This window comes from Oncorhynchus nerka, linkage group LG13 (assembly GCF_034236695.1).
Source record: "Oncorhynchus nerka isolate Pitt River linkage group LG13, Oner_Uvic_2.0, whole genome shotgun sequence".
Classification (NCBI taxonomy): domain Eukaryota; kingdom Metazoa; phylum Chordata; class Actinopteri; order Salmoniformes; family Salmonidae; genus Oncorhynchus; species Oncorhynchus nerka.
Genome location: NC_088408.1, coordinates 49652186 through 49679625, shown reverse-complemented (window position 1 = coordinate 49679625; position 27440 = coordinate 49652186). Strand labels below are relative to the sequence as shown.

The window sequence follows — 27440 nt, the reverse complement described above, 5'->3', positions numbered from 1 at the left end:
TATGGTTTATAAAATGTCATGTTTATTAACGTTACATATATGTTCCGTAGGCAATTACACATTTTTCACAAGAGTTTGGGGACGACAATCAATGGTTAGCAAAAACCACAAAAGTGGTCCGAATCTCTAAAGACAATCACTGGACAAACCACACACCCTCTAACATGTGCACAAACCTGCAATGAAAAGTACTAAGCAAAAACAAATGGGACTCTGTGTATGCAATATTGATTCCCATTCCAGTGTACATTGAAAAATGGGCATGCATTACTTGTCATTTCACTTGTTTTGTCTTCATAAAGTGCCACCTTTTTACTGTCAGACATGCTAAAAAGTAACACATGGTCACCTCAATGTTGAATAATATAATAACTAGGAAGGAGTTGTTGCGACCTCCGAAAAGGGAGAGACCTTGTAACAAGAGCCCATGTTTAGCACATGCTCTGCTGAGTCTGCATCCCAAATAACACGTATATAGTGCAATACATTTGTCCAGAGCCCTAGGGGCCATGTCAAAAGTAGTGCACTAATATAGGTAATAGGGAGGCAACCACTGGCTGGACAACCTCAGCAGCTTCATACAATACAGGTGGCAGGAGTATTCAAGTTACCATACAACCTGCATCCCAAACAGCACCCGATTTCCTTCGTAGTGCACTACTTTTGACGAGGGCTCTGGTCGAAAGTAGTGCATAATAAAGGGAACAGGGTGCCATTTGGGACAAAACCAACATGACAGGTTGGCTTAACATGGTCCAGCAGGTGCTGGCAGATGCAACTACCTTGCAACCTTTTTTGGAAGACCAAACCGTGGAGGCACGCCAGAATAGCTGTAAAATTTGGGTCAGCTTGACATTTCTTTCCCTCCCCACCATATGCCCAGACTGCTCCATGCTCGCTGTTTGCAAATGGTCTTTCATAATGTACTAAATAGATCTTTCTGGACACACACACACACATATATTTATTTGGACAGTGAAGCAAAATATTTAATTTGGCTCTTCACTCCAGCAATGTGGACTTGAAATCAAATATTTTGGATTGGAAATCAAATGTTTCATACTATGCGACAGTACAGAATGTCACCTTTTATTGCATTTTTTATTCAATATTTCTTTAACTAGGCGAATCAGTTAAGACAAATTCTTATTTACAGTGACGGCCTACCCCTAATGACGCTGGGCCAATTGTGCTCCGCCCTATGGGACTCCCAATCGGCCGGTTGAAATACAGCCTGGAATCAAACCAGTGTCTGTAGTGACGCCTCTAGCACTGAGATGCAGTGCCTTAGACCCCTGCGCCACTCGGGCGGTCTATTTTAGGCTTTTTTTCACTGTTTAGAAATGAAAGCACATTATGTATCTAGTCCCCCTATTGTAAGGTGTCATAAGTATTTAGACAAATTGACTTAGTGTATTAAATGTAGTCAAAAAGTGTAGTATTTGGGCCCATATTCCCAGCACGCACGGACAACACCAAGCTTGGGACTACCCATTGGTTAGATGCAATTGCAGTTTGTTTTGGTTGTTTCAGATTATGTTGTGCCCAATAGAAATGGTAAATAATGTATTGCGTAATTTTATAGTCACTTTTATTGGAAGTAAGACTAGAATGTGTCTGCACACGTCTACATGAATGTGTGATTACAGATAATCATGGCTAATGATGAGTGGGAAAGTTAGATGCATAAATATCATACCCAAAAGAAAACCCTAACCTCCACTGTTATTGGTAATGGTGAAAGGTTAGAATGTTTTGGGGGTATGATCTTTCATCATTGTTAACAATTCAGTCATGATTCGTAATCATGGTAGCATCAACATTAATGTAGAAGTGTTCAGAAACATTGTTATTTACAATAAAAAGTGACCACAAAACGACAACACATTATTTACCATTAATTTCTATTGGGCACAAAATTATCAGAAATAACCAAAACTATTTGCAAAGTCAGAAGCTTGAGACTATGAGACTAAATACTAAACTTTTGACGAAATGGAACACTATTAGTGATTTTGTCCAAATACTTTCCAAAAAGTACTAAATACATAAAGTACATTCATTTCTAAACGGTGAACCCCCCCCCCCCCCCACAAAAAAAAGGAAAGTCTGTACGGTTGTCCCATAAAACATTTGATCTCAAATCCAAAATGCTAGAGCACAGAGCAAAGTTATACGTTTTAGCATCACTGTCCAAATATATATGTACGGGAGTGTACATACACATACATCCTATATTGTCATGTTGGACTGACAGTTAATGTTGATGTTAAAGTGAAGCGAATAATTTTCTACAGCAGAAACTGCACGTCAGGAAGGCCGGGACAAACACAAACTCAGGAATGGCGATATTATTTACTTTAATTTAGCTTTTATTCATACCAAAACTCTGAGTCGTGGTGAAAACTGAAAATTATTTAAATTTCCCACATACTGACAGCTCCTTGGTAACGACAGGCGTTCATTACTAGAATCATTTCGAGTGGAACAATAAGGAATGAAGTGTAAAATATTTTTGGGGTCTTTCTCTTTTTTTTCTTGGCGAGGAAGGACAGGGAGCATCTCAGTTCTCTCCTTCCTCTCCAGTCTCTGGCTCATCTGCTGCATTATCAGACGTCCATAGCTGAAACACACAAGACAAAAAACCATTAACAATGCACTGACCATAAGCATTTCAGAAGTCACCATCTAAAAATTAGGTCACTTTGTAGGTCACTTTGGATAAAAGTGAAGCTAAATGGTATATTATACATGTGCTCCACTTAGGTCAAATCATTTCAAACCCCTATAATCATAGCTAATCATTCACATATGGCACTGCTTGAGATTAAAACACTAAACTAAGACGCACATACACTAGAGGGGGTTGCAGTCAGTGCCTGTGTTGGTGAATGGATGTAGGTGGGATGTGTCCAATCATGTCACTCGGTGGAGGGTGGGCAGATGTGCTGCAGCAGTGACCAATCTCGTGGCTCTGTGGAGGGAGGCAGGAGGGTACTTACTGTGAGGTTGTCTCTCAGCAGCTGCATGATGAGGGTGCTGTCTTTGTACGAGTCTTCGCTCAGCGTGTCGAGCTCAGCGATGGCGTCATCAAAGGCCTACGAGCACCCACACAAATAATAAAATGGTTGATATACGCATATGAACAAGGAGATGAAAGGTAGAGAGAGAGGGCATATAATACATCTCTGTCCCTGTATAGTGCGCACCACATAATGGCACCCTATTCCCTATATAGTGCACTTCTTTTGACCATATGGGTCCCGGTCAAACCATATGGGTCCCGGTCAAAATAAAGCACTATATAGGGTATAGGGTGCAGAGTGGGACGCCGCCAGTGTGGGCTTCTGTGTTGTGTCATTTTCCCGACCTGTTTGGCCAGTGAGCAGGCCTTCTCTGGGGAGTTGAGGATCTCGTAGAAGAAGACAGAGAAGTTGAGGGCCAGGCCCAGGCGGATGGGGTGAGTGGGCTGCATCTCCTTCTTGCTGATGTCAAACGCCTCCTGGTAGGAGTCTTGAGAGTTGGATATTGTCTCTGTGGAGAGGAGGGGGGTAAGAAGGAATAATTAAGATAGAGCTCCGACTCTAAAAACATTCTCTATGTCCCAAATGAAACCCTACTCCTTATATAGTGCACTACATTTCAGGCCCATAGGCTCAAAAGTAGTACACTTCATAGGGATAAAGGCGCTATTTGGGACAAACAAATTGTCTCGGTTTCATTTCACAACCTTTGTAAAAATGTGACTTTGGTCAGGAAGTCATGTGTCTCTAGGAGTCACTTTCCTTTCCCTGCTCTGGCCACTGTTCTGACTATTGTCAGCCTATCTGAAAGTGTTTCTGAGAGCTATGCTATATGAGATAATGGGCTTATAAATATCCTTTGTTGAGCACCGAAGCTACAAATAGTGCCCTGGCATTAAGAATAACAAAGTACCGGGGGATCTAAGGCACTGCATTGCATGCAGTAGTGCTAGAGGCGTTACTATGGTCCCGGGTTCATATCCCGAGCTGTGCTTACTACAACCAGCCGTGGTCGGGAGTCCCATAGGACGGCGCGCAATTGGCCCAGCGTCGTCCGGGTTAGGGGAGGGTTTGGCCGGTGGGGCTTTACTTGGCTCATCGCGCTCTAGCGACTCCTTGTGGAGGGGCCGGGCGCCTGCGGGCTGACCCCGGATACCAGTTGAAAGGTGTTTCCGCCGACACATTGGTGCAGCTGGCTTCCGGGTTAAGCTGGCGGGTGTTAAGAGCGGCTAACCAGGTCATGTTTCGGAAGACGCATGATTCAACCTTCGCCTCTCCCGAGCCCGTTGAAGAGTTGCAGCGATGAGACAAGATAGCAAAAAAATTGGGGAGAAAAAGGGGGTAAAATAGAAAAATATATATATAAAAAAAATAATTAAAAAGTACCAAATAATCCCCTGATATGATCCATGTGGACCTAATTGCAGAGTGCCTGAAGTGGCTGCCAAAATAAGCCAGCAAGCGTTATGCTACTAACTGATTAGACCTAGGCCAACATTTCAACTGTTCATTTGTAGCTGGTGCCAGACATCCTCCCTTCACCGTTTCAACCCCCTCCATCTTCAATTGGGGCAGAGAGGGAGGGAAGAGACCCCCAGGGAGGGAACATTCATATACCCATCTCCACGTTCAGAGCCCAAACTAACTCAGCCTGCAATAAATCAACAAACTTGAATCCCCTGAAGCTAGAGGTCTGGATGGCACTCAAACACACAGAATGTATTTAGATATATTTTTTTCCAGAGGGTGATGCATGCTTGAGTAAACGCTTGTTAAATACCTTCAAGGTCTATAATGATTTGAGGGGAAACAGGAAAACAAAAACAGATGTCCTATCAACACATACTGTCTGACAACAAAACAATATCAACAAACAAAAGATAACTGATGAGCATCCCAAATGGCACCCGGTTCATTTCCCATCTAGTACACTATGGTTGACCAGGGTCCAGGGCTCTGGTCAAAAGTAGTGCACTAAAGAGGATAGGGTTCCATTTGGGACGCAGAGCTGCTGTCCTCCCTGGTATACAGTCTGCTCTACAACATAACCATCATTTCATTGTCAGACTACAACCTCATAAGCCCCTGTAATCCTTTCTACTACAATGCAGTTTATGCTTGAGTCTTTTATCCACTGTAAACTCCTGGCTCCAGTTAAAGGGAGGGACAGTGGGAGCTAGGGCCAGGAATTGACACGGACCTCACGATACGATATTATCACCATACTTAGGTGTTGATAAGATATGCATTGCGATTCTCACGTATCTAGATGTTTTGCGAATTGATACTATGATTTGATGTGCCAAACATATTGCTCACTACATGTCTGCTGCAGAGGGAGAGGAGAAAACTAGTTTTGATCAGTCAGGGAAATAAGTGCTGAAAACATGTTGCTCACTATTTAAAAAGAAGATGGAGAACAAGCTATAGGCTGTTGGGCTCCCAAGTGGCTCAGCGGTCTAAGGCACTGCATCTCAGTGCTAGATGCGTCAGACCCTGGTTCGATTCCAGGCTGTATCACAACTGGCCATGATTGGGAGTCCCATAAAGACTGGGTTAGGGTTTGGCCGGGGTACGCGGTCATTGTAAATAAGAATTTGTTGTTAACCGGCTTGCCTAGTTACATTTTAAAATACCGCCGTTTTGGTGCAGGTACAGCAAACTAGCGCTAGCTAACACTACCTACACTAGCCAAAAAGAAATATATAAAAAATGTTCACAAATTCAAACTTGGGAGTCAAATATCGATATAATATCATCCAGAAATATTGCGATATGTAACTATCAAAATCCCCCCGTCCTGAGAGAATTAATCTGAGTCCCAAATGACAGCCTATTCCCTATATAATGCAATACTTTTGACATAGGCCCTTAGAGAATAGACATGGTCCGTGTTCAAAAGTAGTCCACTATATATGGGGAATAGGGTGCCATTTGGCACTGATCAGTCCAGAGGACCAGTACTTACCCTTCTTGTCATCTCCGGAGGCCACCTCAGCCAGGTATCTGTAGTAGTCTCCCTTCATCTTCAAATAGAACACTTTGCTCTCCGCATTGGGAGCATTTTCAATCAAATATTTGCTCAGCAGCCCCTGAGGGAGAAAAACCGACAGGAGGAGAGTTAATATTAAATGTGAAGAACTATTTGAGACGCACGTCTGCGTCGTCTTAAATAGCACCCCATTCCTTACATAGTACACTGGGGCCCTGGTAAAAAATGTGTGCACTATATAGGGTGCCATTTGGGACACATACCATTTGGGACACGTCCCAGCTCATTTTGTACAGGCAGGATTCCATGACAGGCCACAGTTCAATAATTCAAATTGGAGGGAGAAAATAATTGGAAGAAATGCTTAGAAGTTGTAACTTCAAGAAAACTTGTATATTTCTGATTAATATGATCTGCTTTGAAGAGGAGAAAGAAAATAGTGTGGCATCCAGAGAGGGAGTGCTTCTTCAGCAACGGAAAATATAATTTACAAAAAGGAAAAAAAATAAAATGTGATGGATTCCTTCCTTTGGCCAGTGGTGCAGGATGACTCGGGTTAAATAAAACCTTGGACATCATTTTTTGGAGTTACATTCTCGTAAACATACCAAAACACTCTGCATGGTTATCGCACATATAAAACATTGAATGAGTCCCAAATAGCACCAGATTCCCAGAATTTGTCAAAATTAGTGCACCATATAGGGTGCGATTTGGGACAAACCCCTATCAATTATTGTAGCTGTACTTTGTTGACTTATCCGTTGCCTCAGATTGTGTGCTACTCCCACAAACAGGTTGTGGTGGCATTTACATGCACATAACACTGGTACGAAAGAATGAGCACTCCACAACCAGCTTCCTGTGTAAACCGAACAATCGTCCACTTCCTCTTAATAAGGGCACGCTGCTTACAGCAGTAGACAGAGTCCTACCTAGAGACCACGTGTGTTAGGTAGCCTGTTCCCACATACGTTTGTGCTCGTCTACTCCATAATTGTTATCGTCGAGTCAATCGTGTTTGGCATGGCAGTGAGTGACAGGTAGTTGGCATGACAGCACAAACTGGCTCTAGACCACACGTGTGGTAAGCAGTTATCAGCTCCCTGCATCTGCGGAGGTCAGTACTACAGCATGGTGAGGCCAATGTTCAGCCCCAAGGAGGGAGGCAGGGAGGAATTACAATGGCATAATTAGTGTTTCATCTGTGTAGTGGGCGAACCCAGAAAACACAGTGAAAGATGCGGAGGCATAGAGAACTCAGTGAAAGGCTTGAGGGAAGGTGATACCAACTGCAGGCCGCAGTTAATGCTGGCTCTCTAATACCTGATTATCAGCTCGGCATGGTTGTGACGACAACCTGACAGCCTGGGTGAGACGCTGGAGACAGCACTGACGCACAGGCAACTACACATGCCAGAGCACAGCACTGACGCACAGGCAACTACACATGCCAGAGCACAGCACTGACGCACAGGCAACTACACATGCCAGAGCACAGCACTGATGCACAGGCAACTACACATGCCAGAGCACAGCACTGACGCACAGGCAACTATACATGCCAGAGCACAGCACTGACGCACAGGCAACTACACATGCCAGAGCACAGCACTGACGCACAGGCAACTACACATGACAGAGCACAGCACTGACATACAGGCAGGACTGTTACGATGACCGTACTACAACCACACTGGCAGTCACGAGCCATGACCGCAGTCAAATTCCATGTGACTGTTGAGTCATGGTAACTAGGCTTCTCCAAAACGGCGCTCTACTTGGCTGGTATTAAACGAACCGGGGGAAAGCGTCCTCCATTCGCTATTCAAGTGCATACAGATGTCTATTTTCCCCCCACTGCTCCTGTTCCAACAGGCTCATGATAATTAATAACTAATTTCACACATTATTTAGTGTATGTAAAGACAAGATTATATTGAGAATAGTCTGATGGGTGAGAATATCATCACTTGATGCCTAGCGTGTGCAGTCTAAGGCAAGAAACAGCACATGCATTCTTTTGCAACTTTTTCTAATCATATTCACATGCATTACGTAGCCTAGACCATAGGCCTATATGTTTTGTATAATAACTGAAGTTGACAAATATATATATTTATATACACTGCTCAAAAAAATAAAGGGAACACTAAAATAACATCCTAGATCTGAATGAATGAAATATTCTTATTAAATACTTTTTTCTTTACATAGTTGAATGTGCTGACAACAAAATTACACAAATTATCAATGGAAATCAAATTTATCAACCCATGGAGGTCTGGATTTGGAGTCACACTCATAATTAAAGTGGAAAACCACACTACAGGCTGATCCAACTTTGATGTAATGTCCTTAAAACAAGTCAATGAGGCTCAGTAGTCTGTATGACCTCCCTACAATGCCTGGGCATGCTCCTGATGAGGTGGCGGATGGTCTCCTGAGGGATCTCATCCCAGACCTGGACTAAAGCAGGTCTGGGGAACGGGCGGGCCAGTCCATAGCATCAATGCCTTCCTCTTGCAGGAACTGCTGACACACTCCAGCCACATGAGGTCTTGCATTGTCTTGCATTAGGAGGAACCCAGGGCCAACCGCACCAGCATATGGTCTCACAAGGGGTCTGAGGATCTCATCTCGGTACCTAATGGCAGTCAGACTACCTCTGGCGAGCACATGGAGGGCTGTGCGGTCCCCCAAAGAAATGCCACCCCACACCATGACTGACCCACCGCCAAACCGGTCATGCTGGAGGATGTTGCAGGCAGCAGAACGTTCTCCACGGCGTCTCCAGACTGTCACATGTGCTCAGTGTGAACCTGCTTTCATCTGTGAAGAGCACAGGGTGCCAGTGGCGAATTTGCCAATCTTGGTGTTCTCTGGCAAATGCCAAACGTCCTGCACGGTGTTGGGCTGTAAGCACAACCCCCTGTGGATGTCGGGCCCTCATGGAGTCTGTTTCTGACCGTTTGAGCAGACACATGCACATTTGTGGCCTGCTGGAGGTTATTTTGCAGGGCTCTGGCAGTGCTCCTCCTGCTCCTCCTTGCACAAAGGCGGAGGTAGCGGTCCTGCTGCTGGGTTGTTGCACTCCTACGGCCTCCTCCATGTCTCCTGATGTACTGGCCTGTCTCCTGGTAGCGCCTCCATGCTCTGGACACTATGCTGACAGACACAGCAAACCTTCTTGCCACAGCTTGCATTGATATGCCATCCTGGATGAGCTGTACTACCTGAGCCATATGTGTGGGTTGTAGACTCCGTCTCATGCTACCACTAGAGTGAAAGCACCGCCAGCATTCAAAAGTGACCAAAACATCAGCCAGGAAGCATAGGAACTGAGAAGTGGTCTGTGGTTATCACCTGCAGAACCACTCCTTTATTGGGGGTGCCTTGCTAATTGCCTATAATTTCCACCTGTTGTCTATTCCATTTGCACAACAGCATGTGACATTTATTGTCAATCAGTGTTGCTTTCTAAGTGGACAGTTTGATTTCACAGAAGTGTGATTGACTTGGAGTTACATTGTGTTGTTTAAGTGTTCCCTTTATTTTTTTGAGCAGTATACATACATACATACATACATACATACATACAAATTAACAAAATCGAGCACACAGCCATGCAATCTCCATTATCGAACATTGGCAGTAGAATGGCCTTACCGAAGACCTCTGACTTTCAACGTGGCACAGTCATAGGATGCCACCTTTCCAACAAGTCAGGTTGTCAAATTTCTGCCCTGCTAGAGCTGCCCCGGTCCCTCCTGCAGCAAAGCACCCCCACAACATGATGCTGCCACCCCCGTACTTCACGGTTGGGATGGTGTTCTTCGGCTTGCAAGCCTCCTTTTTCCTCCAAACATTTATATTTTTGTTTCATCAGACGAGAGGACATTTCTCCAAAAAGTACAATCTTTGTCCCCATGTGCAGTTGCAAACCGTAGTCTGGCTTCTTTATGGCGGTTCTGGAGCAGTGGTTTCTTCCTTGCTGAATGGCCTTTCAGGTTATGTCGATATAGGACTCGTTTTACTGTGGATATAGATACTTCTGTACCGGTTTCCTCCAGCATCTTCACAAAGTCCTTTGCTGTGGTTCTGGGATTGATTTGCACTTTTCGTACCAAAGTACGTTCATCTCTAGGAGACCGATCCAGTCTCTTTCCTGAGCAGTATGACGGCTGCATGGTCCCATGGTGTTTATACTTGCGTACTATTGTTTGTACAGATGAACGTGGTACCTTCAGGGATTTAGAAATTGCTCCCAAGGATGAACCAGACTTGTGGAAGTCCACAATTTCTTTCTGAGGTCTTGGCTGATTTCTTTTGATTTTCCCATGATGTCATACAAAGAGGCACTGAGTTTGAAGGTAGGTCTTGAAATACATCCTCAGGCACACCTCCAATTGACTCAAATTATGTCAATTAGCCTATCAGAAGCTTCTAAAGCCATGAGTTCATTTTCTGGAATTTTAGGCCTTGAAATACATCCACAGTAGAGGTCGACCGATTAATCGGAATGGTCGATTTCAATTTTTCATAATAATCGGAAATCGGTATTTTTGGGCGCCGATTTGCAGATAAAAATGTTTTTTTTTATACCTTTATTTAACTAGGCAAGTCAGTTAAGAACACATTCTTAATTTCAATGACGGCCTAGGAACGGTGGGTTAATTGCCTTGTTCAGGGGCAGAACGACAGATTTTCACCTTGTCAGTCGGGGGATCCAATCTTGCAACCATACAGTTAACGAGTCCAACACAATAAAGACCTGCCTCTCGTTGCACTCCACAAGGAGACTGCCTGTTACGTGAATACAGTAAGCCAAGTTAAGTTGCTAGCTAGTATTAAACTTATCTTGTAAAAAAACAATCAATCATAATCACTAGTTAACTACACATGGTTGATGATATTACTAGATATTATCTAGCGTGTCCTGCGTTGCATATAATCTGACTGAGCATACAAGCATACAAGTATCTAAGTATCTGACTGAGCGGTGGTAGGCAGAAGCAGGAGCGTAAACATTAATTCAAACAGCACTTTCCTGCGTTTTGCCAGCAGCTCTTCGTTGTGCGTCAAGCATTGCGCTGTTTATGACTTCAAGCCTATCAACTCCCGAGATTAGGCTGGTGTAACCGAAGTGAAATGGCTAGCTAGTTAGCACGCGCTAATAGCGTTTCAAACATCACTCGCTCTGAGCAAACGTCACTTGCTCTGCATGGGTAACGCTGCTTCGAGGGTGGCTGTTGTCGTTGTGTTGCTGGTTCGAGCCCAGGGAGGAGCGCGGAGAGGGACGGAAGCTATACTGTTACACTGGCAATACTAAAGTGCCTATAAGAACATCCAATTGTCAAAGGTTAATGAAATGCAAATGGTACAGAGGGAAATAGTCCTATAATAACTACAACCTAAAACTTCTTACCTGGGAATATTGAAGACTCATGCTAAAAGGAACCACCAGCTTTCATATGCTCTCATGTTCTGAGCAAGGAACTGAAACGTTCGCTTTCTTACATAGCACATATTGCACTCTTACTTTCTTCTCCAACACTTTGTTTTTGCATTATTTAAACCAAATGTTTCAGTATTTACTTGAGGCTAAATAGATTTTATTGATGTATTATATTAAGTTAAAATAAGTGTTCATTCAGTATTGTTGTAATTGTCATTATTACAAATAAATAAATAAAACAAAAATTGGCCGATTAATAGGTATCGGCTTTTTTGGTCCTCCAATAATCGGTATCGCTGTTTAAAAATCATAATCGGTCGACCCCTAATCCACAGGTACACCTCCAATTGACTCAAATTATGTCAATTAGCCTATTAGAAGCTTCTAAATCCATGAGATAATTTTCTGGAATTTTCCAAGCTGTTTTCCAAGGCACAGTCAACTTAGTGTATGTAAACGTCTGACCCACTGGAATTGTGATACAGTGAATTATAAGTGAAAGAATCTGTCTGTAAACAATTGTTGGAAAAATGTTTTAAATGACTCTAACCTAAGTGTATGTAAACTTCCGACTATATTAATATCAAATAATGCCACAGGAATTACAGGCAAATCTTGTCTGCTAAATGGACTAGTGTAACCCACAGCCATATGGCATAGCCAGATCAAGGCATAACATAAGGAGGACTTGGAATATGCTATTCTGTTCTTCTGAAATGGGCAAAACTTTTTTCATATCATGTTTCTTTATACCTGCCTAAAATAAATAATGGATTAATTGTTATGGTATAAACTATATTAAAACAAAATTTAAAACATGTTCCAGATGTCTACATCAGTGGCTTGTAGGCTATGCGTGGAAGCCAGGAGATGCTAAACGTTTATGTTAATTAACGTTAAATTACCGTGAGACCGGCAGTTATTTGCATGACAGTTACCGGCTGACAAAATGTAATGATCGCCACACGTACAGGCAACTACACCTGCCCCACAGGCAACTACACCTGCCCCACAGGCAACTACACCTGCCCCACAGTACTGATGTACAGGCAACTGACGAAACACGTAAAAGTGTTTTGTCACATACACCAGACAGATTTTTTCACCTTGTCAGCTTGGATATTTGAACCAGCGACCTTTCAGCTACTGGCCCAATGCTTTAACCACTAGGCTACCTGCCACCCACCCTCACTACACCTATACAACCAACTGTTCACAGTGAGTGTCCCATGACATCATACTACTGCTGTAGACATGCACAGAGAGGGGAGATACTTTTGGATTTTTGGGAATGAGGCCCTTTAGAGTCAGATGAACTCGTGGATATCTTGCAGTTTGGAGGAAGTCAGCATGCAGTTGGAAGGAAGTTGCTAACTAGCGGTAGCCCAATTGCTAGCAACTTTCTTCAAACGGCACACAGAGACCTAAAAATGGTATTCATGAGTTCATCTGACTCTGGGAAGTAGATAGAGGGCCTCATTTCCAAAATCCCAAAGTATCCGTTTAATTGTACAGCTTAACTGCTGCTTGTTCTGAGAAGTCACATGCTCACACATGCACACACATAAGCCACGCAGCAAACCCAGGAAATGGGCTGAACTGGCAGCCATTTCCTCCGAGTGAAATCGTCACCACAAACATCCTTAGAGGCACTCCTCCATCCCCAGCAGCCACAGCGCAGAACGTGTGTGTGTGTGTGTGTGTGTGTGTGTGTGCGCGCATGCGCACACGCGCGCAACAGGTATGCGTGTGTTAGCAGGTCAGTGAAGCAGAAGTCCTTCTCAAAGGCTCATGGCATGATTCAGCACCTCTAACTGAACATTTTACAAGGCAAAATAAAAACCTCATAATTGGGCCTGACAGTTATTGTGGAGAGCTCACTTAGACTCCTCAAGTGAACATGCTGGGTTTTAATTTTATTTAACTGGGCAAGTCAATTAAGAACAAATTCTTATTTACAATGACAGCCTACACCGGCCAAACCCTATGGGACTCCCAATCACGGCCGGTTAAGATACAGCCTGGATTCTGCCTGGATTGAATTTCTCTCTCATTTCTCTGCTGCCATCCTCTCTATGAGTGTCCCAAATGACACTTTATTTCCTATATAGTGCACTACTTTTGACCAGGGCCCAAAGGACTCAAAAATAGTGCACCGCTTAGGGAATAGGGTGCTATTTGGGACAGACTATTTCTTCCAGTTTGATCTTATCCCTGGTGGGAGGGTGGGAATCAGGACAGAATAAATATTTTCTCTTCCTATCGTCACCAGCAACCTTCACAGATAGAGGGGAGGAATTTGTACACCTCCCTACCGCCTCCCAACAAACATGTGCTCAGACATTCAGTATGCGTCCCAAATGGCACCCTATTCTCTATATAGCACACAACTTTTGACCAGTGCCCTATGGGTGATGCACTATCAAGGAAATAGGGTGCCATTTGGGACACATCCATTCAAACAGAGCGCTGGGGCACGGTCATGTCGTCAACACTTAGCCAACGTTGACTTTCACCCTATACCACAAGTGTTACTGACCTCCCTATGCACCTGAACAACCAAGTAGCAGGAGCACATGAAATAAGGTGAAAGTGGATGACAATGTTGACGCTGTAGTGCCATACTGTGACCACTGAGCTGGATTCTTTCCATAGCCTAGCTACATTTAAACGGTCATCTGACCACAGCATATGGCATATCCCTGTTATTCATGGTGACGAGAGCAAATGAACAGTGTCACTAGCACAGACAAAAAATAAATGCTTCCAGACCCCTTTTATTTTGACTTAAACCATTTAACCCATTGCACATCACACAGTACCAGAAGCAGCATATTACGCAGTCATTATAAACATTGGTCAAGTCAGTATCCTTATGGGTTTGTATGGGTTCATGAACAGCTTACCATAGGTTACACAAATCCAGCCTGCTCCCAGATCTGTTTGTGCTCTTGCCAACTCCATGCATGTGGGTAAAGAGATCATTGGAACGCAGAACGTGGGGGATAGAAGGGCGCCGTCATTGGCACCCATTAAACAAATCTACCAAAATGGATATTCGTCAAATCCGTCATGATTTCTGTGATCTAACAGGTTAATAAAATCCAATTTGGATATATTTGTCTGTTTTCACTATATAATACTTAGAAGTTGTCCTTTTAGGGTTTAGAGAAAAAAAAGGGGGGGGTCTGCTAAATGCTAACTCCCATTCATATAAGCTGGTAGCAAAGCTAGCATATAGAAATCAGTGATGGTAGTTGAAGCCGTTAAGTGAAGGCGAATGCAGTCGATTGGTGACGATGACATGAACATGTATTGGGGTTGACATCATTTTGAGGGTTCCTGAGTGGCACAGCGGTATCACAACCCACCGTGATCTGAAGTCTCATAGGGTGGCGCACAATTAGCCCAGCGTCGTCCGGTATAGGGGAGGGTTTGGCCCGGGGTAGCCCGACATTGTAAAATAAGAATTTGTTCTTAATGGACTTGCCGAGTTAAATACGTTTTTAATTTTTTTAAATAAATAAACATCTATACAAGCATTATACTCAGATTTGTACCCCAACATAGTGTGAAATAGACAACCAATTGCTAAATGTAGGCTAATTTGATGGGCGGCGATGAGGAGATCTCCCACAGGGGGGACACATGGTGGCATTGTCAATGGAATTTGACCAAAACAATGACATATTTACCAAACATGAAATGACAATGAGTTGGCGTGACAGCACAGACAGATAGGCAATACAAATCACCTACTGTACCCAATGTGTGATAACTTGACCAGACACAAACATCACTGTTCCTGCGTGTACCCACTACCTAGAATATGTAATAGCATACATACTTATGTAATACGAGGCTGGAGCACGAAGGCACTAGCCCAGAGGGGCCCTGTGTAGAGCAGGGCACTAACAGATGGCCAATGCAGATTTAGAGCACACAGATGCTGCTCAGCCAGTGTGCGAACTAGCTCAGCGTTGAGCCTGCCACACCAAAACACTAGGCTGCATCCTCAATGAACATCCGTGTCTGTCAGGGTTACAGCTTCCTTTACACACAGGACAGGAAGTGACACAGCAGGATGATGTGTTATTGAAACAGAATATTTTGTTGTTCTTTATTTGACAGGTATAGCTATAGAAGGGTGACATAGGATGAAGGGTGGAGACTGGGATTGAACCCTGGTCTCCAGTGGGGAGGAGTGTACATGTGGCTTGTGCCGAGAATATTGCCCACTTGACCATGGTTCTGCATGCCATATAGAGTATACCAAACATTAAGAGCACCCACCATCAGAACAGCCTCAATTCATCAGGCATTCCACAGGGATGCTGGCCCATGTTGACTCCAATGCTTCCCATAATTGTTTCAAGTTGGCTGGACGTCTTTTGGGTGGCGGACCATTCTTGATATACACGGGAAACTGTTGAGTGTGAAAAGCCCAGCAGTGTTGCAGTTCTTGACACAATACGGTATACCTGGCACCTACTACCATATCCCATTCAAAAGGCACTCTGAATGGCACATTCCATGTCTCAATTGTCTCAAGGCTTAAAAATATTTATTTAACCCATCTTGTCGCCTTCATCTACACTGATCGAAGTGGATTTAACAAGTGACATCGATAAGAGATCATAGCTTTCTCCAGGATTCACCTGGTCAGTCTACGTCATAGAAAGAGCAGGTATTCTAATGTTTTGTACACTCAGTGTATGTAGGTTAAGTTAAGGGCCTGTGTGGATGAGAGCTTGGCTTGCTTCGATGAACAGCCTGACACCCCCATCACAGCTCAGATCAAAAGGGTGTTTGTGTGCTGTTGAGGGAACTGCAAGACTGGAGTTAGGAATCACTGGAATAGATGGTGGACCTGTCTGGATTACTGGTAATCTGCTTTAATCCACCAGGGAGCTAGATCTAAACCTCATCCACAAGAAATACTATACAACTGAGCTTTTCCTCCATCACCAAACACCTAGAATTAAGTGTGTTCTGCACAATTGAGTATGGAGGGCAACTGTATAGACCAACATACAGTACCAATCAAGCACACCTACTCGCTCAAGGGTTTCTTTATTTGTACTATTTTCGACATTGTAGAATTGTAGTTATTTCAAAACTATGAAACAACATATATGGAATCATTTAGTAACCAAAAATATCTTAAACAAATCCAAATATATTTTATATTTGAGATTCTTTAAAGTAGCCACCCTTTGCCAAGATGACAGCTTCGCACACTCTTGGCATTCTTTCAACCAGCTTCATGAGAAATGCTTTTCCAACAGTCTTGAAGGAGTTCCCACATTTGCTGAGCGCTTGTTGGCTGCTTTTCCTGCACTCTGCGGTCCAACTCATCCCAAACCATCTTGGGTTGGGTGATTGTGGAGGCCAAGTCATCTGATGCAGCACTCCATCACTCTCCTTCTTGGTCAAAAAGCCCTTACACAGCCTGGAGGAGTGTTATGGGTCATTGTCCTGTTGAAAAACGAATGATAGTGGGACTAAGCGCAAACCAGATGGGATGGCGTATCACTGCAGAATGCTGTGGTAGCCATGCTGATTAAGTGTGCCTTGAATTCTACGGTGGGAACAAAACATGTGGAGATCAACCATTCACCTACTCTGCGTCTCACAAAGACACAGCGGTTGGAACAAAAACAATCATTAAGGCCTGATTCATAAGGCCTGATTCTGAACAGTTGATGTTGAAATGTGTCTTTGACTTAACCTCTGAGGCATTTATTTAGGCTGCAATCTAGGTGCAGTTAACTCTAATGAACGTATCCTCTGCAGCAGAGGTAACTCTGGGACTTCCTTTCCTGTGGTGGTCCTCATGAGAGCCAGTTCCTCATAGCGCTTGATGGTTTTTGCAACTGCACTTGAAGAAACTTTCAAAGTTCTAGAAATGTTCTGTACTGACTGACCTTCGTGTCTTAAAGTAATGATGGACTGTTGTTTCTCTTTGCTTATTTGAGCCGTTCTTGCCATAATATGGACTTGGTATTTTACCAAATAGGATTATCTTCTGTATATCACCCCTACCTTCTCACAACATAACTGATTGCCTCAAACGCATTAAAAAGAAAATAAATTCCACACATTAACAAGGCACACCTGTTAATTGAAATGCATTCCAGGTGAATACCTCATGAAGCTGGTTGAGAGAATGCCAAGAGTGTGCAAAGCTGTCATCAAGGCCAAGGGTGGCTACTTTGAAGGGTGGCTATATTTGGATTTGTTTAACACTGTTTTGGTTACTACATGATTCCATATGTGTTATTTCATAGTTTTGATGTCTTCACTATTATTCTAAAATGTAGAAAATAGTAAAAATAAAGAAAAAACCCTGGAATGAGTAGGTGTGTCTAAACTGTTGACTGGTACTGTATGCTCAGGGCTAGTGTGTCTTTGTTTTTGCATTATTTGTTTTTGCATTATTTAAAACAAATTGAACATGTTTCATTATTTATTTGAGGCTAAATTGATTTTTATTTATGTATTATATTAGGTTAAAATAAGTGTTAATTTGGTATTGTTGTAATTGTCACCATTACAAATAAATAAAACAAAATCGGCCGATTAATCGGTATCAGCTTTTTTGGTCCTCCAATAAATCGGTATCGGCGTTGAAAAATCATAATCGGTCGACCTCTACTATCAGCCCTGGTCAAAAGAAGTGCCCCATGTAGAGAATAGGGTGCTTTTAGGGATGCAACCCACACTGTTCTGAGGGATAAACTGAAAAATACAGCTAAGCTTCACACAAACATCTCTGTCCTATTTAAAGCATGATGGTGACGCATATATACAGAGGGTTATGGAGCTGGTTGAGTAGTTAACAATAAAGAGTAGTACTATATATGGATGAAACGGTTACCGGTTTCACGATAAACCACAGTAAAATTCCTGACGATTAGTATTGCCTTTTCAATTATCATTAAAACCGTGTTTGATTACCGCGGTTTGAAAAACTCAAGGTAAATACTGTCCAGCATCAACCAAAGTTAACAGTCTGACGTAGGCGCAGCACGCAACGTGGGTTTTGTTTCAGGTGAAACATGGCGTAAGGCAGTGACAGCACTCGGGAGATGTTTCTGCCTTCTAAGAGGACCAAATCTGAAGTGTGGTCGTATTTTGGGTTTTACGAAAGTGCTTAGGGAAACTTAAAATCGAAGATGGTCACCCTGTCTGCAGAACACGCAACAACAAAAAATGCCGCGAAAGGGGGCAACACTTCAAATCTCTTTGAGTCATCTTCGTGACCACCACCAACTACTTTATAGTGAATGCAAGGTAAGTTAACTTTTAGCTCAATGCATGATGTAGGGACTTCGGAATGGGGGAAAATGCCATGGTTTGTCTGCTAATAGCTTGTCAACAATGTAAATTGAAGCTTTCAGTGTTACCTACTCTTGTAAAAACACTACGCGTTGTTCTGCTGCTGTATGCGTCGTGTCTGCAGACTCTATTCGGCCGTTGCACACGATAACACGTGATGTAGTTTAGTCACCCAACCAACATATTTTGTTCATTTAAAATCCGGCAGACGTCGACTCGGTTGTAAAAGTGTTTCAACAGGAGAAACACTATAGACTCCTGTATTTACGTCAATTGTTGGGCTCATTGCAATTACTATCACTGTCTTCTTAAGACATTTGTATTTATGTCAATTGTGCACGGGGTCATTGCATATACTGAAATGCTACACAGAAGATAGATTAGATTATATTTATTATTATATACACAGCCAGTCTAACACCAATAATAATACTACATTTGCCATTCCCTTGTTTACAGAGTGGGCGTGCAAGCAGGCAAACCCAGTGATGCTACTGGTCCCTCATCTACAGTTGTGACACAGACTCGAGCAAGCGTTTTAAAAAAGGCAGGCTCCGGATGCACCCACATCAACAAACAAAAAAATGCTCAAGACCTCACTACAGCCTTTTCATACTACATTGCAAAGGAGATGATGCCATTTCAAAAATTGTTGAGAGGCCTGGCTTTGAGACTGATGAAGGTTGCCGTGCCTCACTACAAAGTGAGTGCTACTCATTTTATTTTTGGTTTCTTTATTTGGATTTGCTTACTTCAGGTTGTGTTCAATTAAACCTGCACTGGGGAAACTTACCTCTCATGGCCACATAGTGTAATCTTTATTGTTATTATTTTAATGTTTATGGACACAAAGTGCATTGTGCTGCTAATTTTATTTGTCGTTTGTTGGTTTTCAATATAAAACTTGGTGAAATTATTTGAGTGTGTCTATCAGTACTTTTTGAACATTTCCACACATTTTAACAATACGGCGATAATACTGAAAACAGTGATAATTTCGGTCACTGTAATCGTGATATGAAATGTTCATACGGTTTCATCACTAGTACTATACACACACACAAACTGAACAGTGAGCCAATGGGAAGGTCATGCACTACTAATGAGAATCTCAGTCTTGTTTTACAATTTAGGTGAGTATGTCAAGAATGCAGTTGACAGAGACACCCTTCAGGGTGTTGCATGAGTCTTCTACGACGGGGTCCTGGTCAGATAAAGCTTCTGCTCTTTTCTATCCATAGAAAGGGGGGCAGCTATGATTACATTAGTCAATCATAAAGAGTAGATCATGCTCCAGTGGATAAACTGACCACTCCTGGGAACAGGCAGAATTAGAAGTTAGCCCATAGTATCGGCACACCTTGGTGTTAAACCGTGTCTTTTAAAGTGGATGAACATTAGGGGGCTGTGGCACCGGCAAGTAATCTAAGAGAGATTACAGGTACCGTCTGTCACCATGGCCACACCCACTTAAGCCCTGCAGGCAGGAGTAAGAATAAACTCTCCCATAGTGACAGTAGATAAGACATCAATGCAAACAGGTCAGGCAACTTCCAGCCGACACTAGGATTCTGTCTGAAATAGCACCCTATTGACTACTTTTTACCAAAGCCCTATATGGGGTGAATAGTGTACCATTTGAGATGCAGCCACAGCCCTTCTGTATAACAAAGAACTGAGGGACAGCAAAGGCCACAGGATCCACCATCATCTCATTTGGTTGGGGCATATGACCAGCCCATGACAGCTTATGCTACAGTTGATCCCCAAAATAGTGTCACTGAGTCATTCAATACAACATGGAGAACAAGGTGTGTGCTTAAAATTAGCTCAGTTGAACAGGAAATGTATAGAACAAGTAAAAACCTTCCTGTACAAAATAAAAAATAAAAAAGGGTAGGTCGGCAGGGGGGCACACATTTTTAAAACATAGCGACAGGATTATGGCAGTGCAGTCACTTGCTAATATTATCAGTACCACAACTGCTAAGTATTATTGTAACGTGTCATCGTGGACCACTATTGTTTTCACTATATATTTTACCTCTTGGGGATGTCATTCGAAAGCATAGTTAACTTTCACTGCTATGCGGATGACACACAGCTGTACATTTCAATGAAACATGGTGAAGCCCCAAAATTGCCCTCGCTAGAAGCATGTTTCAGACATATGGAAGTGGAAGGCTGCAAACTTTCTACTTTTAAACTCAGACAAAACAGAGATGCTTGTTCTAGGTCCCAAGAAACAAAGAGATCTTCTGTTGAATCTGACAATTAATCTTAATGGTTGTACAGTCGTCTCAAATAAAACTGTGAAGGACCTCGGCGTTACTCTAGACCCTGATCTCTCTTTTGAAGAACATATCAAGACCATTTCAAGGACAGCTTTTTTCCATCTACGTAACATTGCAAAAAATCAGAAACTTTCTGTTCAAAAACGATGCAGAAAAATTCATCCATGCTTTTGTCACTTCTAGGTTAGACTACTGCAATGCTCTACTTTCCGGCTACCCGGATAAAGCACTAAATAAACTTCAGTTAGCGCTAAATACGGCTGCTAGAATCCTGACTAGAACAAAAAAATGTTATCATATTACTCCGGTGCTAGCCTTCCTACACTGGCTTCCTGTCAAGGCAAGGGCTGATTTCAAGGTTTTACTGCTAACCTACAAAGCATTACATGGGCTTGCTCCTACCTATCTCTCAGATTTGGTCCTGCGGTACATACCTACACGTACGCTACGGTCACAAGACGCAGGCCTCCTAATTGTCCCTAGAATTTCTAAGCAAACAGCTGGAGGCAGGGCTTTCTCCTATAGAGCTACATTTTTATGGAATGGTCTGCCTACCCATGTAAGAGACGCAAACTCGGTCTCAACCTTTAAGTCTTTACTGAAGACTCATCTCTTCAGTGGGTCATATGATTGAGTGTAGTCTGGCCCAGGAGTGGGAAGGTGAACGGAAAGGCTCTGGAGAGACGAACCGCCCTTGCTGTCTCTGCCTGGCCGGTTCCCCTCTTTCCACTGGGATTCTCTGCCTCTAACCCTATTACAGGGGTCACTGGCTTACTGGGGCTCTTTCATACCGTCCCTGGGAGGGGTGCGTCACTTGAGTGGGTTGAGTCACTGATGTGATCTTCCTGTCTGGTCTTCCTGATCTTCCTGCCCCCCCCCCGTTGTGCCGTGGCGGAGATCTTTGTGGGCTATACTCGGCCTTGTCTCAGGGTGGTAAGTTGGTGGTTGAAGATATCCCTCTAGTGGTGTGGGGGCTGTGCTTTGGCAAAGTGGGTGGGGTTATATCCTTCCTGTTTGGCACTGTCCGGGGGTGTCCTCGGATGGGGCCACAGTGTCTCCTGACCCCTCCTGTCTCAGCCTCCAGTATTTATGCTGCAGTAGTTTATGTGTCGGGGGGGCTAAGGTCAGTTTGTTATATCTGGAGTACTTCTGTCCTATTCGGTGTCCTGTGTTAATTTAAGTGTGCTCTCTCTAATTCGCTCTTTCTTTCTCGCTCTCAGAAGACCTGAGCCCTAGGACCATGCCTCAGGACTACCTGACATGATGACTCCTTGCTGTCCCCAGTCCACCTGGCCGTGCTGCTGCTCCAGTTTCAACTGTTCTGCCTTATTATTATTGGACCTCGCTGGTCATTTATGAACATTTGAACATCTTGGCCATGTTCTGTTGTAATCTCCACCCGGCACAGCCAGAAGAGGACTGGCCACCCCACATAGCCTGGTTCCTCTCTAGGTTTCTTCCTAGGTTTTGGCCTTTCTAGGGAGTTTTTCCTAGCCACTGTGCTTCTACACCTTGATTGCTTGCTGTTTGGGGTTTAAGGCTGGGTTTCTGTACAGCACTTTGAGATATCAGCTGATGTACGAAGGGCTATATAAATACATTTGATTTGATCGTGTCTAGATGCTCCAACATCCCCACTGGAGGCCCAGTTCACATACTGCTGTTTTGCCTCATTTGATCTGGCATATCAAACTCAAACAGCCAAGCCAACTAAACATCAGTCTACCAAGTAGAGCCCATTATTATGTGGACATTTGCCGTGCCCTTTGACTCAGAACGTATGACTGTTCTGTTGACAACCCTAATAAAACTATTCAGTGAAATGTAAAAAGAGGAAGAAAAGAGGTCCTGCCTGCCTTTACGGCCTGTGCCTGCAAACCATACAGGGCATTCGGAAAGTATTGACACCCCTTCACTTTTTCCACCTTGTGTTATGTTACAGCCTTATTCTAAAATGGAATCTTCAATCTACACACAATAACTGAAAATGACAAAGTGAAAACAGGTTTTTAGAAGACAGGATTGTGTCGAGGTACAGATCTGGGGAAGGTTACATGAAAAAATCTGCAGCATTGAAGCTCCCAAAGAACAGTGGCCTACATTCTTAAATGGAAGAAGTTTGGAACCACTAAGACTCTTCCTAGAGCTGGCCGCGCGGTCAAACTGACAACTATCTCTGCAGCATTCCACCAATCAGGCCTGTATGGTAGAGTGGTCAGACTGAAGCCACTCCTCAGTAGGCACATGACAGCCCGCTTGGAGTTTGCAAAAAAAGCACCCAAAGGCCTCTCAGACCATGAGAAACAATATTTTCTGATCTGATGAAACCAAGAATGGTCACGTCTGTAGGAAACCAGGCACCGCGGCAGGGACTGGGAGACTAGTCAGGATCGAGGGAAAGATGGAGAGATATCCTTGATGAAAACCTGCTCCAGAGCGCTCAGGACCTCAGACTGGAAGTAGAACCTTCGCCCCAACAGGACAACAACCCTAAGAGCACAGCAAAGACAACACAGGAGTGGCTTCGGGACAAGTCTCTGAATGTCCTTGAGTGGCCCAGCGAGAGCCCGAACATGAAACCAATCGAACATCTCTGCAGAGACCTGAAAATAGCTGTGCAGTGACGCTCCACATCCAACCTTACAGAGCTTGAGGGGCTCTGCAGAGACAAATGGGAGAAACGCCCCAAATACAGATGTGCCACACTTGTAGTGTCATACCAAAGAAGACTCAAGGCTGTAATCGCTGCCAAAGGTGCTTCAACAAAGTACAGAGTAAAGGTTCTGAATAATTGTAAAAAAATATATATATCTAAAAACTGTTTTTACTCTGTCATTATGGGGTATTGTGTGTAGATTGATGAGGGGAAAAAAACAATTGAATCCATTTTAGAATAAGGCTGTAAAATAAAAATGTGGAAAGGGTCAAAATGTGGAAAGGGTCTGAATACTTTCCGAATGCACTGTATTGATTGTGAGCAGCAGTGGAAAGGGGAGGTCATTCCACTGCACCACTGTGGCTCAGATAATCAATTGGTGCAGCCTTTCTGCATAGTTTCAGATAAACATCACACCAATAGAAGCACTGCAATGTTAAAGTCCAGGAATGAGGGGCAGCATTGCATTAGTGGAAACTAACATTGTTCTCAGGTTTTAGCTAGATACTGTATATGTTTGAGTCGTGTCGGAGACCATTTTTGCATTTTAACCTGCCACATTAATTAGCCTAACCTGCCACGTTACTTTTCGTAGCAGGTTAGAATAATTGACTTCTGCTAGTCAAAACCCGGCAGACCCAGCCGGAGAACAGTCTTGGTTTCCACTAATGCACTACAGCAAACAGAGGATTTATAGGACTGTTCTATTTTGCACTACTAGTAAATAGATTGTCATAAAGAGGGAGGATACAGTCAGTCAACCAAATCATCTCATCTCCAAAGAAAAAAATGGATGACAGCTTCTTTCTCTCTCCTCGGCCTCACAGACACAGTGAGAATTTGATGATGATTCTATCCATCTATCAAGAAGCTTTTTATACCACGATTGACCATTTATTGACCCCCACAAATGGTTTATTGTGGTCGTCACAGACAGTCTGTCCTCAATTACCAGCAGAGAAAGTGGACTGGGTAAATCAAATTTGGTTCTCTCAAAGCCATACATGCCCACTCATTCTGGCTGACGGAAAAACATTAACTCACCAATACGTCGTTGCAGATGTCTCGCAACTCGGTCTCCACCTTATTCCGGTACTCCTTCACCATCTGAAGCTTCTTGTCGCTGCCCTCGGTCTTCTGCTCGATTGCGGAGATGACCCGCCATGCGGACCTCCGGGCCCCGACAACGTTCTTGTAGGCAACCGAAAGAAGATTTCTCTCCTCACACGACAGCTCTGCCCCCTTCTCAGTTACCTCCTTCATGGACGAAGCCATGTCGTCGTAACGCTCAGCCTGCTCCGCCAGCTTGGCTTTCTGAATCAGCTCTGTTTTATCCATATTTATGTGTTATTTGATGTTCAAACTGTCGCTCGCAGATGCAAATAGAGTCCCAAGAGAGCGGAAGGAATGGGACAAAGATGTGGGGCTAGATCGTGTAGATAGATTGTGTAGAACGATAGATATTTATAATCGATGGACAGGTGAATGGAGGTACAGGTTTGTTATCCAGACAGGGACACCTGGGGAGGAAGATTAGAAGATTGTTTAGGATGGTCAAATCTTGCACACAACTTGTAGCGATGAAGTTGGTTGGTTGGTTCGTTCACCTTTTACAAAAACAAATATATTAAATATTTGACTTGTTAATATAACATTAGCTAGCTGGGAAACAGTCCTGGCTTGACACATAAATTATTCCCGACTACTGCACACAGCTTTCAGTCTCAGCGTCAAGCCAACCCACTGTCAACTCAGTCATGGTCGTGAGCGACCCAATTCGGTGAAATGACACTAGCCAGACAATATTGTGTAACCTTCCCGCTTCCCCAATACTACAGTAACGTTAGTACTTTTTAAAACGTATGATGCCAATGTGTGTTAGTTAACGTTAGCCAACCATCTGCAGCGGAGGCTAGCCAGGCAGATGTAGTCTGCTAACTAACGTTAGCTGGCTAAAGTAACATACCTACTCTTCTAACTAGCTAATGACGTTAGATAGTTATAGTGTACTAGTAAAATTGTTGGACGGATATGTTGTAATTCACTTGACTTGTTCAAGAGCTTACTATATAATACTATGTTACAACTTATGCCATCTCGTTTACAAGCAAGTGTGGTGGTTTGCCCAACATCCAAATTTGATTGCCTAACAAACTAACGTTAGCTGGATGGCTGTCTGGCTGCAGTTAATAGCACGATACCGAATATTTTTTCTGAAGCACTGGCAGTGGCAACCACACACCGTAAGCTAACTAGCCATAGATAGACAGTTTACATTTCCTTACACGATTGGAACAATCGAACTTGATCTTAAATATAGTAACCATGCTACACATTAATTTCCACGATATAAAGAAGAAGGAATATTTGCCAACCTTTAGTTCGCTAGGTTGTTCCGATCAGCCACTCCAAGGAGATACACTATGAGCTTCGGCCAGGCGAAAAAAAATATACGCCTTCAACCAAACATGGCCAAAGGGCGTGTCCAACAAAACAATAGCCCTATGAGAACCCGTCTTTGAATCGGAATTTACCCGTCATGGTTCAAAACAAGAACTAATAGGACGATAGCGCGGGGAAAGAAGGAGGGCTTTTTGAAGCAACGGGGTTTTCTCCAATGGGAAATTTTGTTTTGCATGGCCCGGTGCGCCAGGTATGCGGAGTTGGTATGTTTTCTACCATTCCATTGGATCTTAAAGCGAACTCTCTACTTAACCGGGACACCGGGCCATGCAAAACGAACTCAACCAATTAAAGCAAGAGAGGAGACGTCACTATTACCATGGATATCCAACGCCCTCCCGTCACACCAATAGAGATCGTCCGTTTGTACACCTAAAACCCGGAAATAAGTTACCTCTGGTTCGTTCAGCCATCCCTATGGGAAACATTTATAGGGAAAGAATAGGGTTTTGGAATTAACGCCGAAAATAAGGTCTATGGTTAAGACAGGTTTAGGAGATCATATACGCTTTCTTCTATGAGATAATAATCAGTTAACGTGACCTTTATTAATTATGAAGCCTTTATGTGATTTATGTGTTTTTTATGATTGTATAAATCCTTCCAAATTATCAAAAATGACGTTAGCTGATGATTATCTCATAGAACAAGAAGTATAAGATCTCCTAAGCCTATGTTTATTTTTGTAGTTTATCCAAAAACTGCATTCATTTTCCTCATAGGCTTTGTCCAACTAACTGTGGTGGAGTTGGTGCCTACGAAAACATGCCATTACAATTTCTCTCTATATATACCTCAGTGCATTCCTCCAGAGATACTTTTGAGGAGATGGGAAACTCCTTTGGAATAGTATTAACGGCCATTGTGTAAGTTGCCCATGCATCATCAATGGGCCACACAGTGCATTCTGGGTGATTCTGGGACAAGGAGAGCTCTCCTCCAAGGAGTGAATTGGTCGCAAGCTCAAAAACCAAACATTCGCATGAATTTCGTCAACAACAAGTACAACATTAAAACATTTTCAGAGATGTAAGATAATTAACTTGTTCTCTGTAATATTATATTCCTTTGGAATCGTGAGATTGCATACTTTTGAGGAAAATAGGCAGGTTTCTCAACTAATAGTGCTTTCAAGACAACTAGGAACTCAAAAAAAATTGGGTCAAATCATGATGTTAGTGACGTCTTCAGGTCAGAAAGTCAGAGCTTTAGG

General features: G+C 43.2%; 1 protein-coding gene across 1 annotated transcript; it reads right to left on the bottom strand.

The window, feature by feature from the left end:
• On the bottom strand, positions 1 to 26245 carry ywhaqa (tyrosine 3-monooxygenase/tryptophan 5-monooxygenase activation protein, theta polypeptide a). The gene is made up of 6 exons (XM_029677252.2): positions 26140 to 26245; positions 24809 to 25284; positions 5992 to 6115; positions 3371 to 3534; positions 3003 to 3098; positions 1 to 2623 (listed from the first exon to the last, which is right to left on the bottom strand). Exons 2-6 carry the CDS (start codon positions 25100 to 25102, stop codon positions 2564 to 2566), a joined length of 738 nt encoding a protein of 245 aa, XP_029533112.1. The 5' UTR covers positions 25103 to 25284; positions 26140 to 26245; the 3' UTR covers positions 1 to 2563.
• Between the last annotated feature and the right edge of the window lie 1195 nt (positions 26246 to 27440).

Excerpts from the sequence above, each read along its gene's own strand:
- ywhaqa (XM_029677252.2), bottom strand. The coding sequence starts at position 25,102 with ATGGATAAAACAGAGCTGATTCAGAAAGCCAAGCTGGCGGAGCAGGCT. Across the intron at positions 6,116-24,808 it reads ACATCTGCAACGACGTATTG|GGGCTGCTGAGCAAATATTT; the intron begins GTGAGTTAATGT and ends TTTCTCCCTCAG. Across the intron at positions 3,535-5,991 it reads CTCCGGAGATGACAAGAAGG|AGACAATATCCAACTCTCAA; the intron begins GTAAGTACTGGT and ends TCCTCTCCACAG.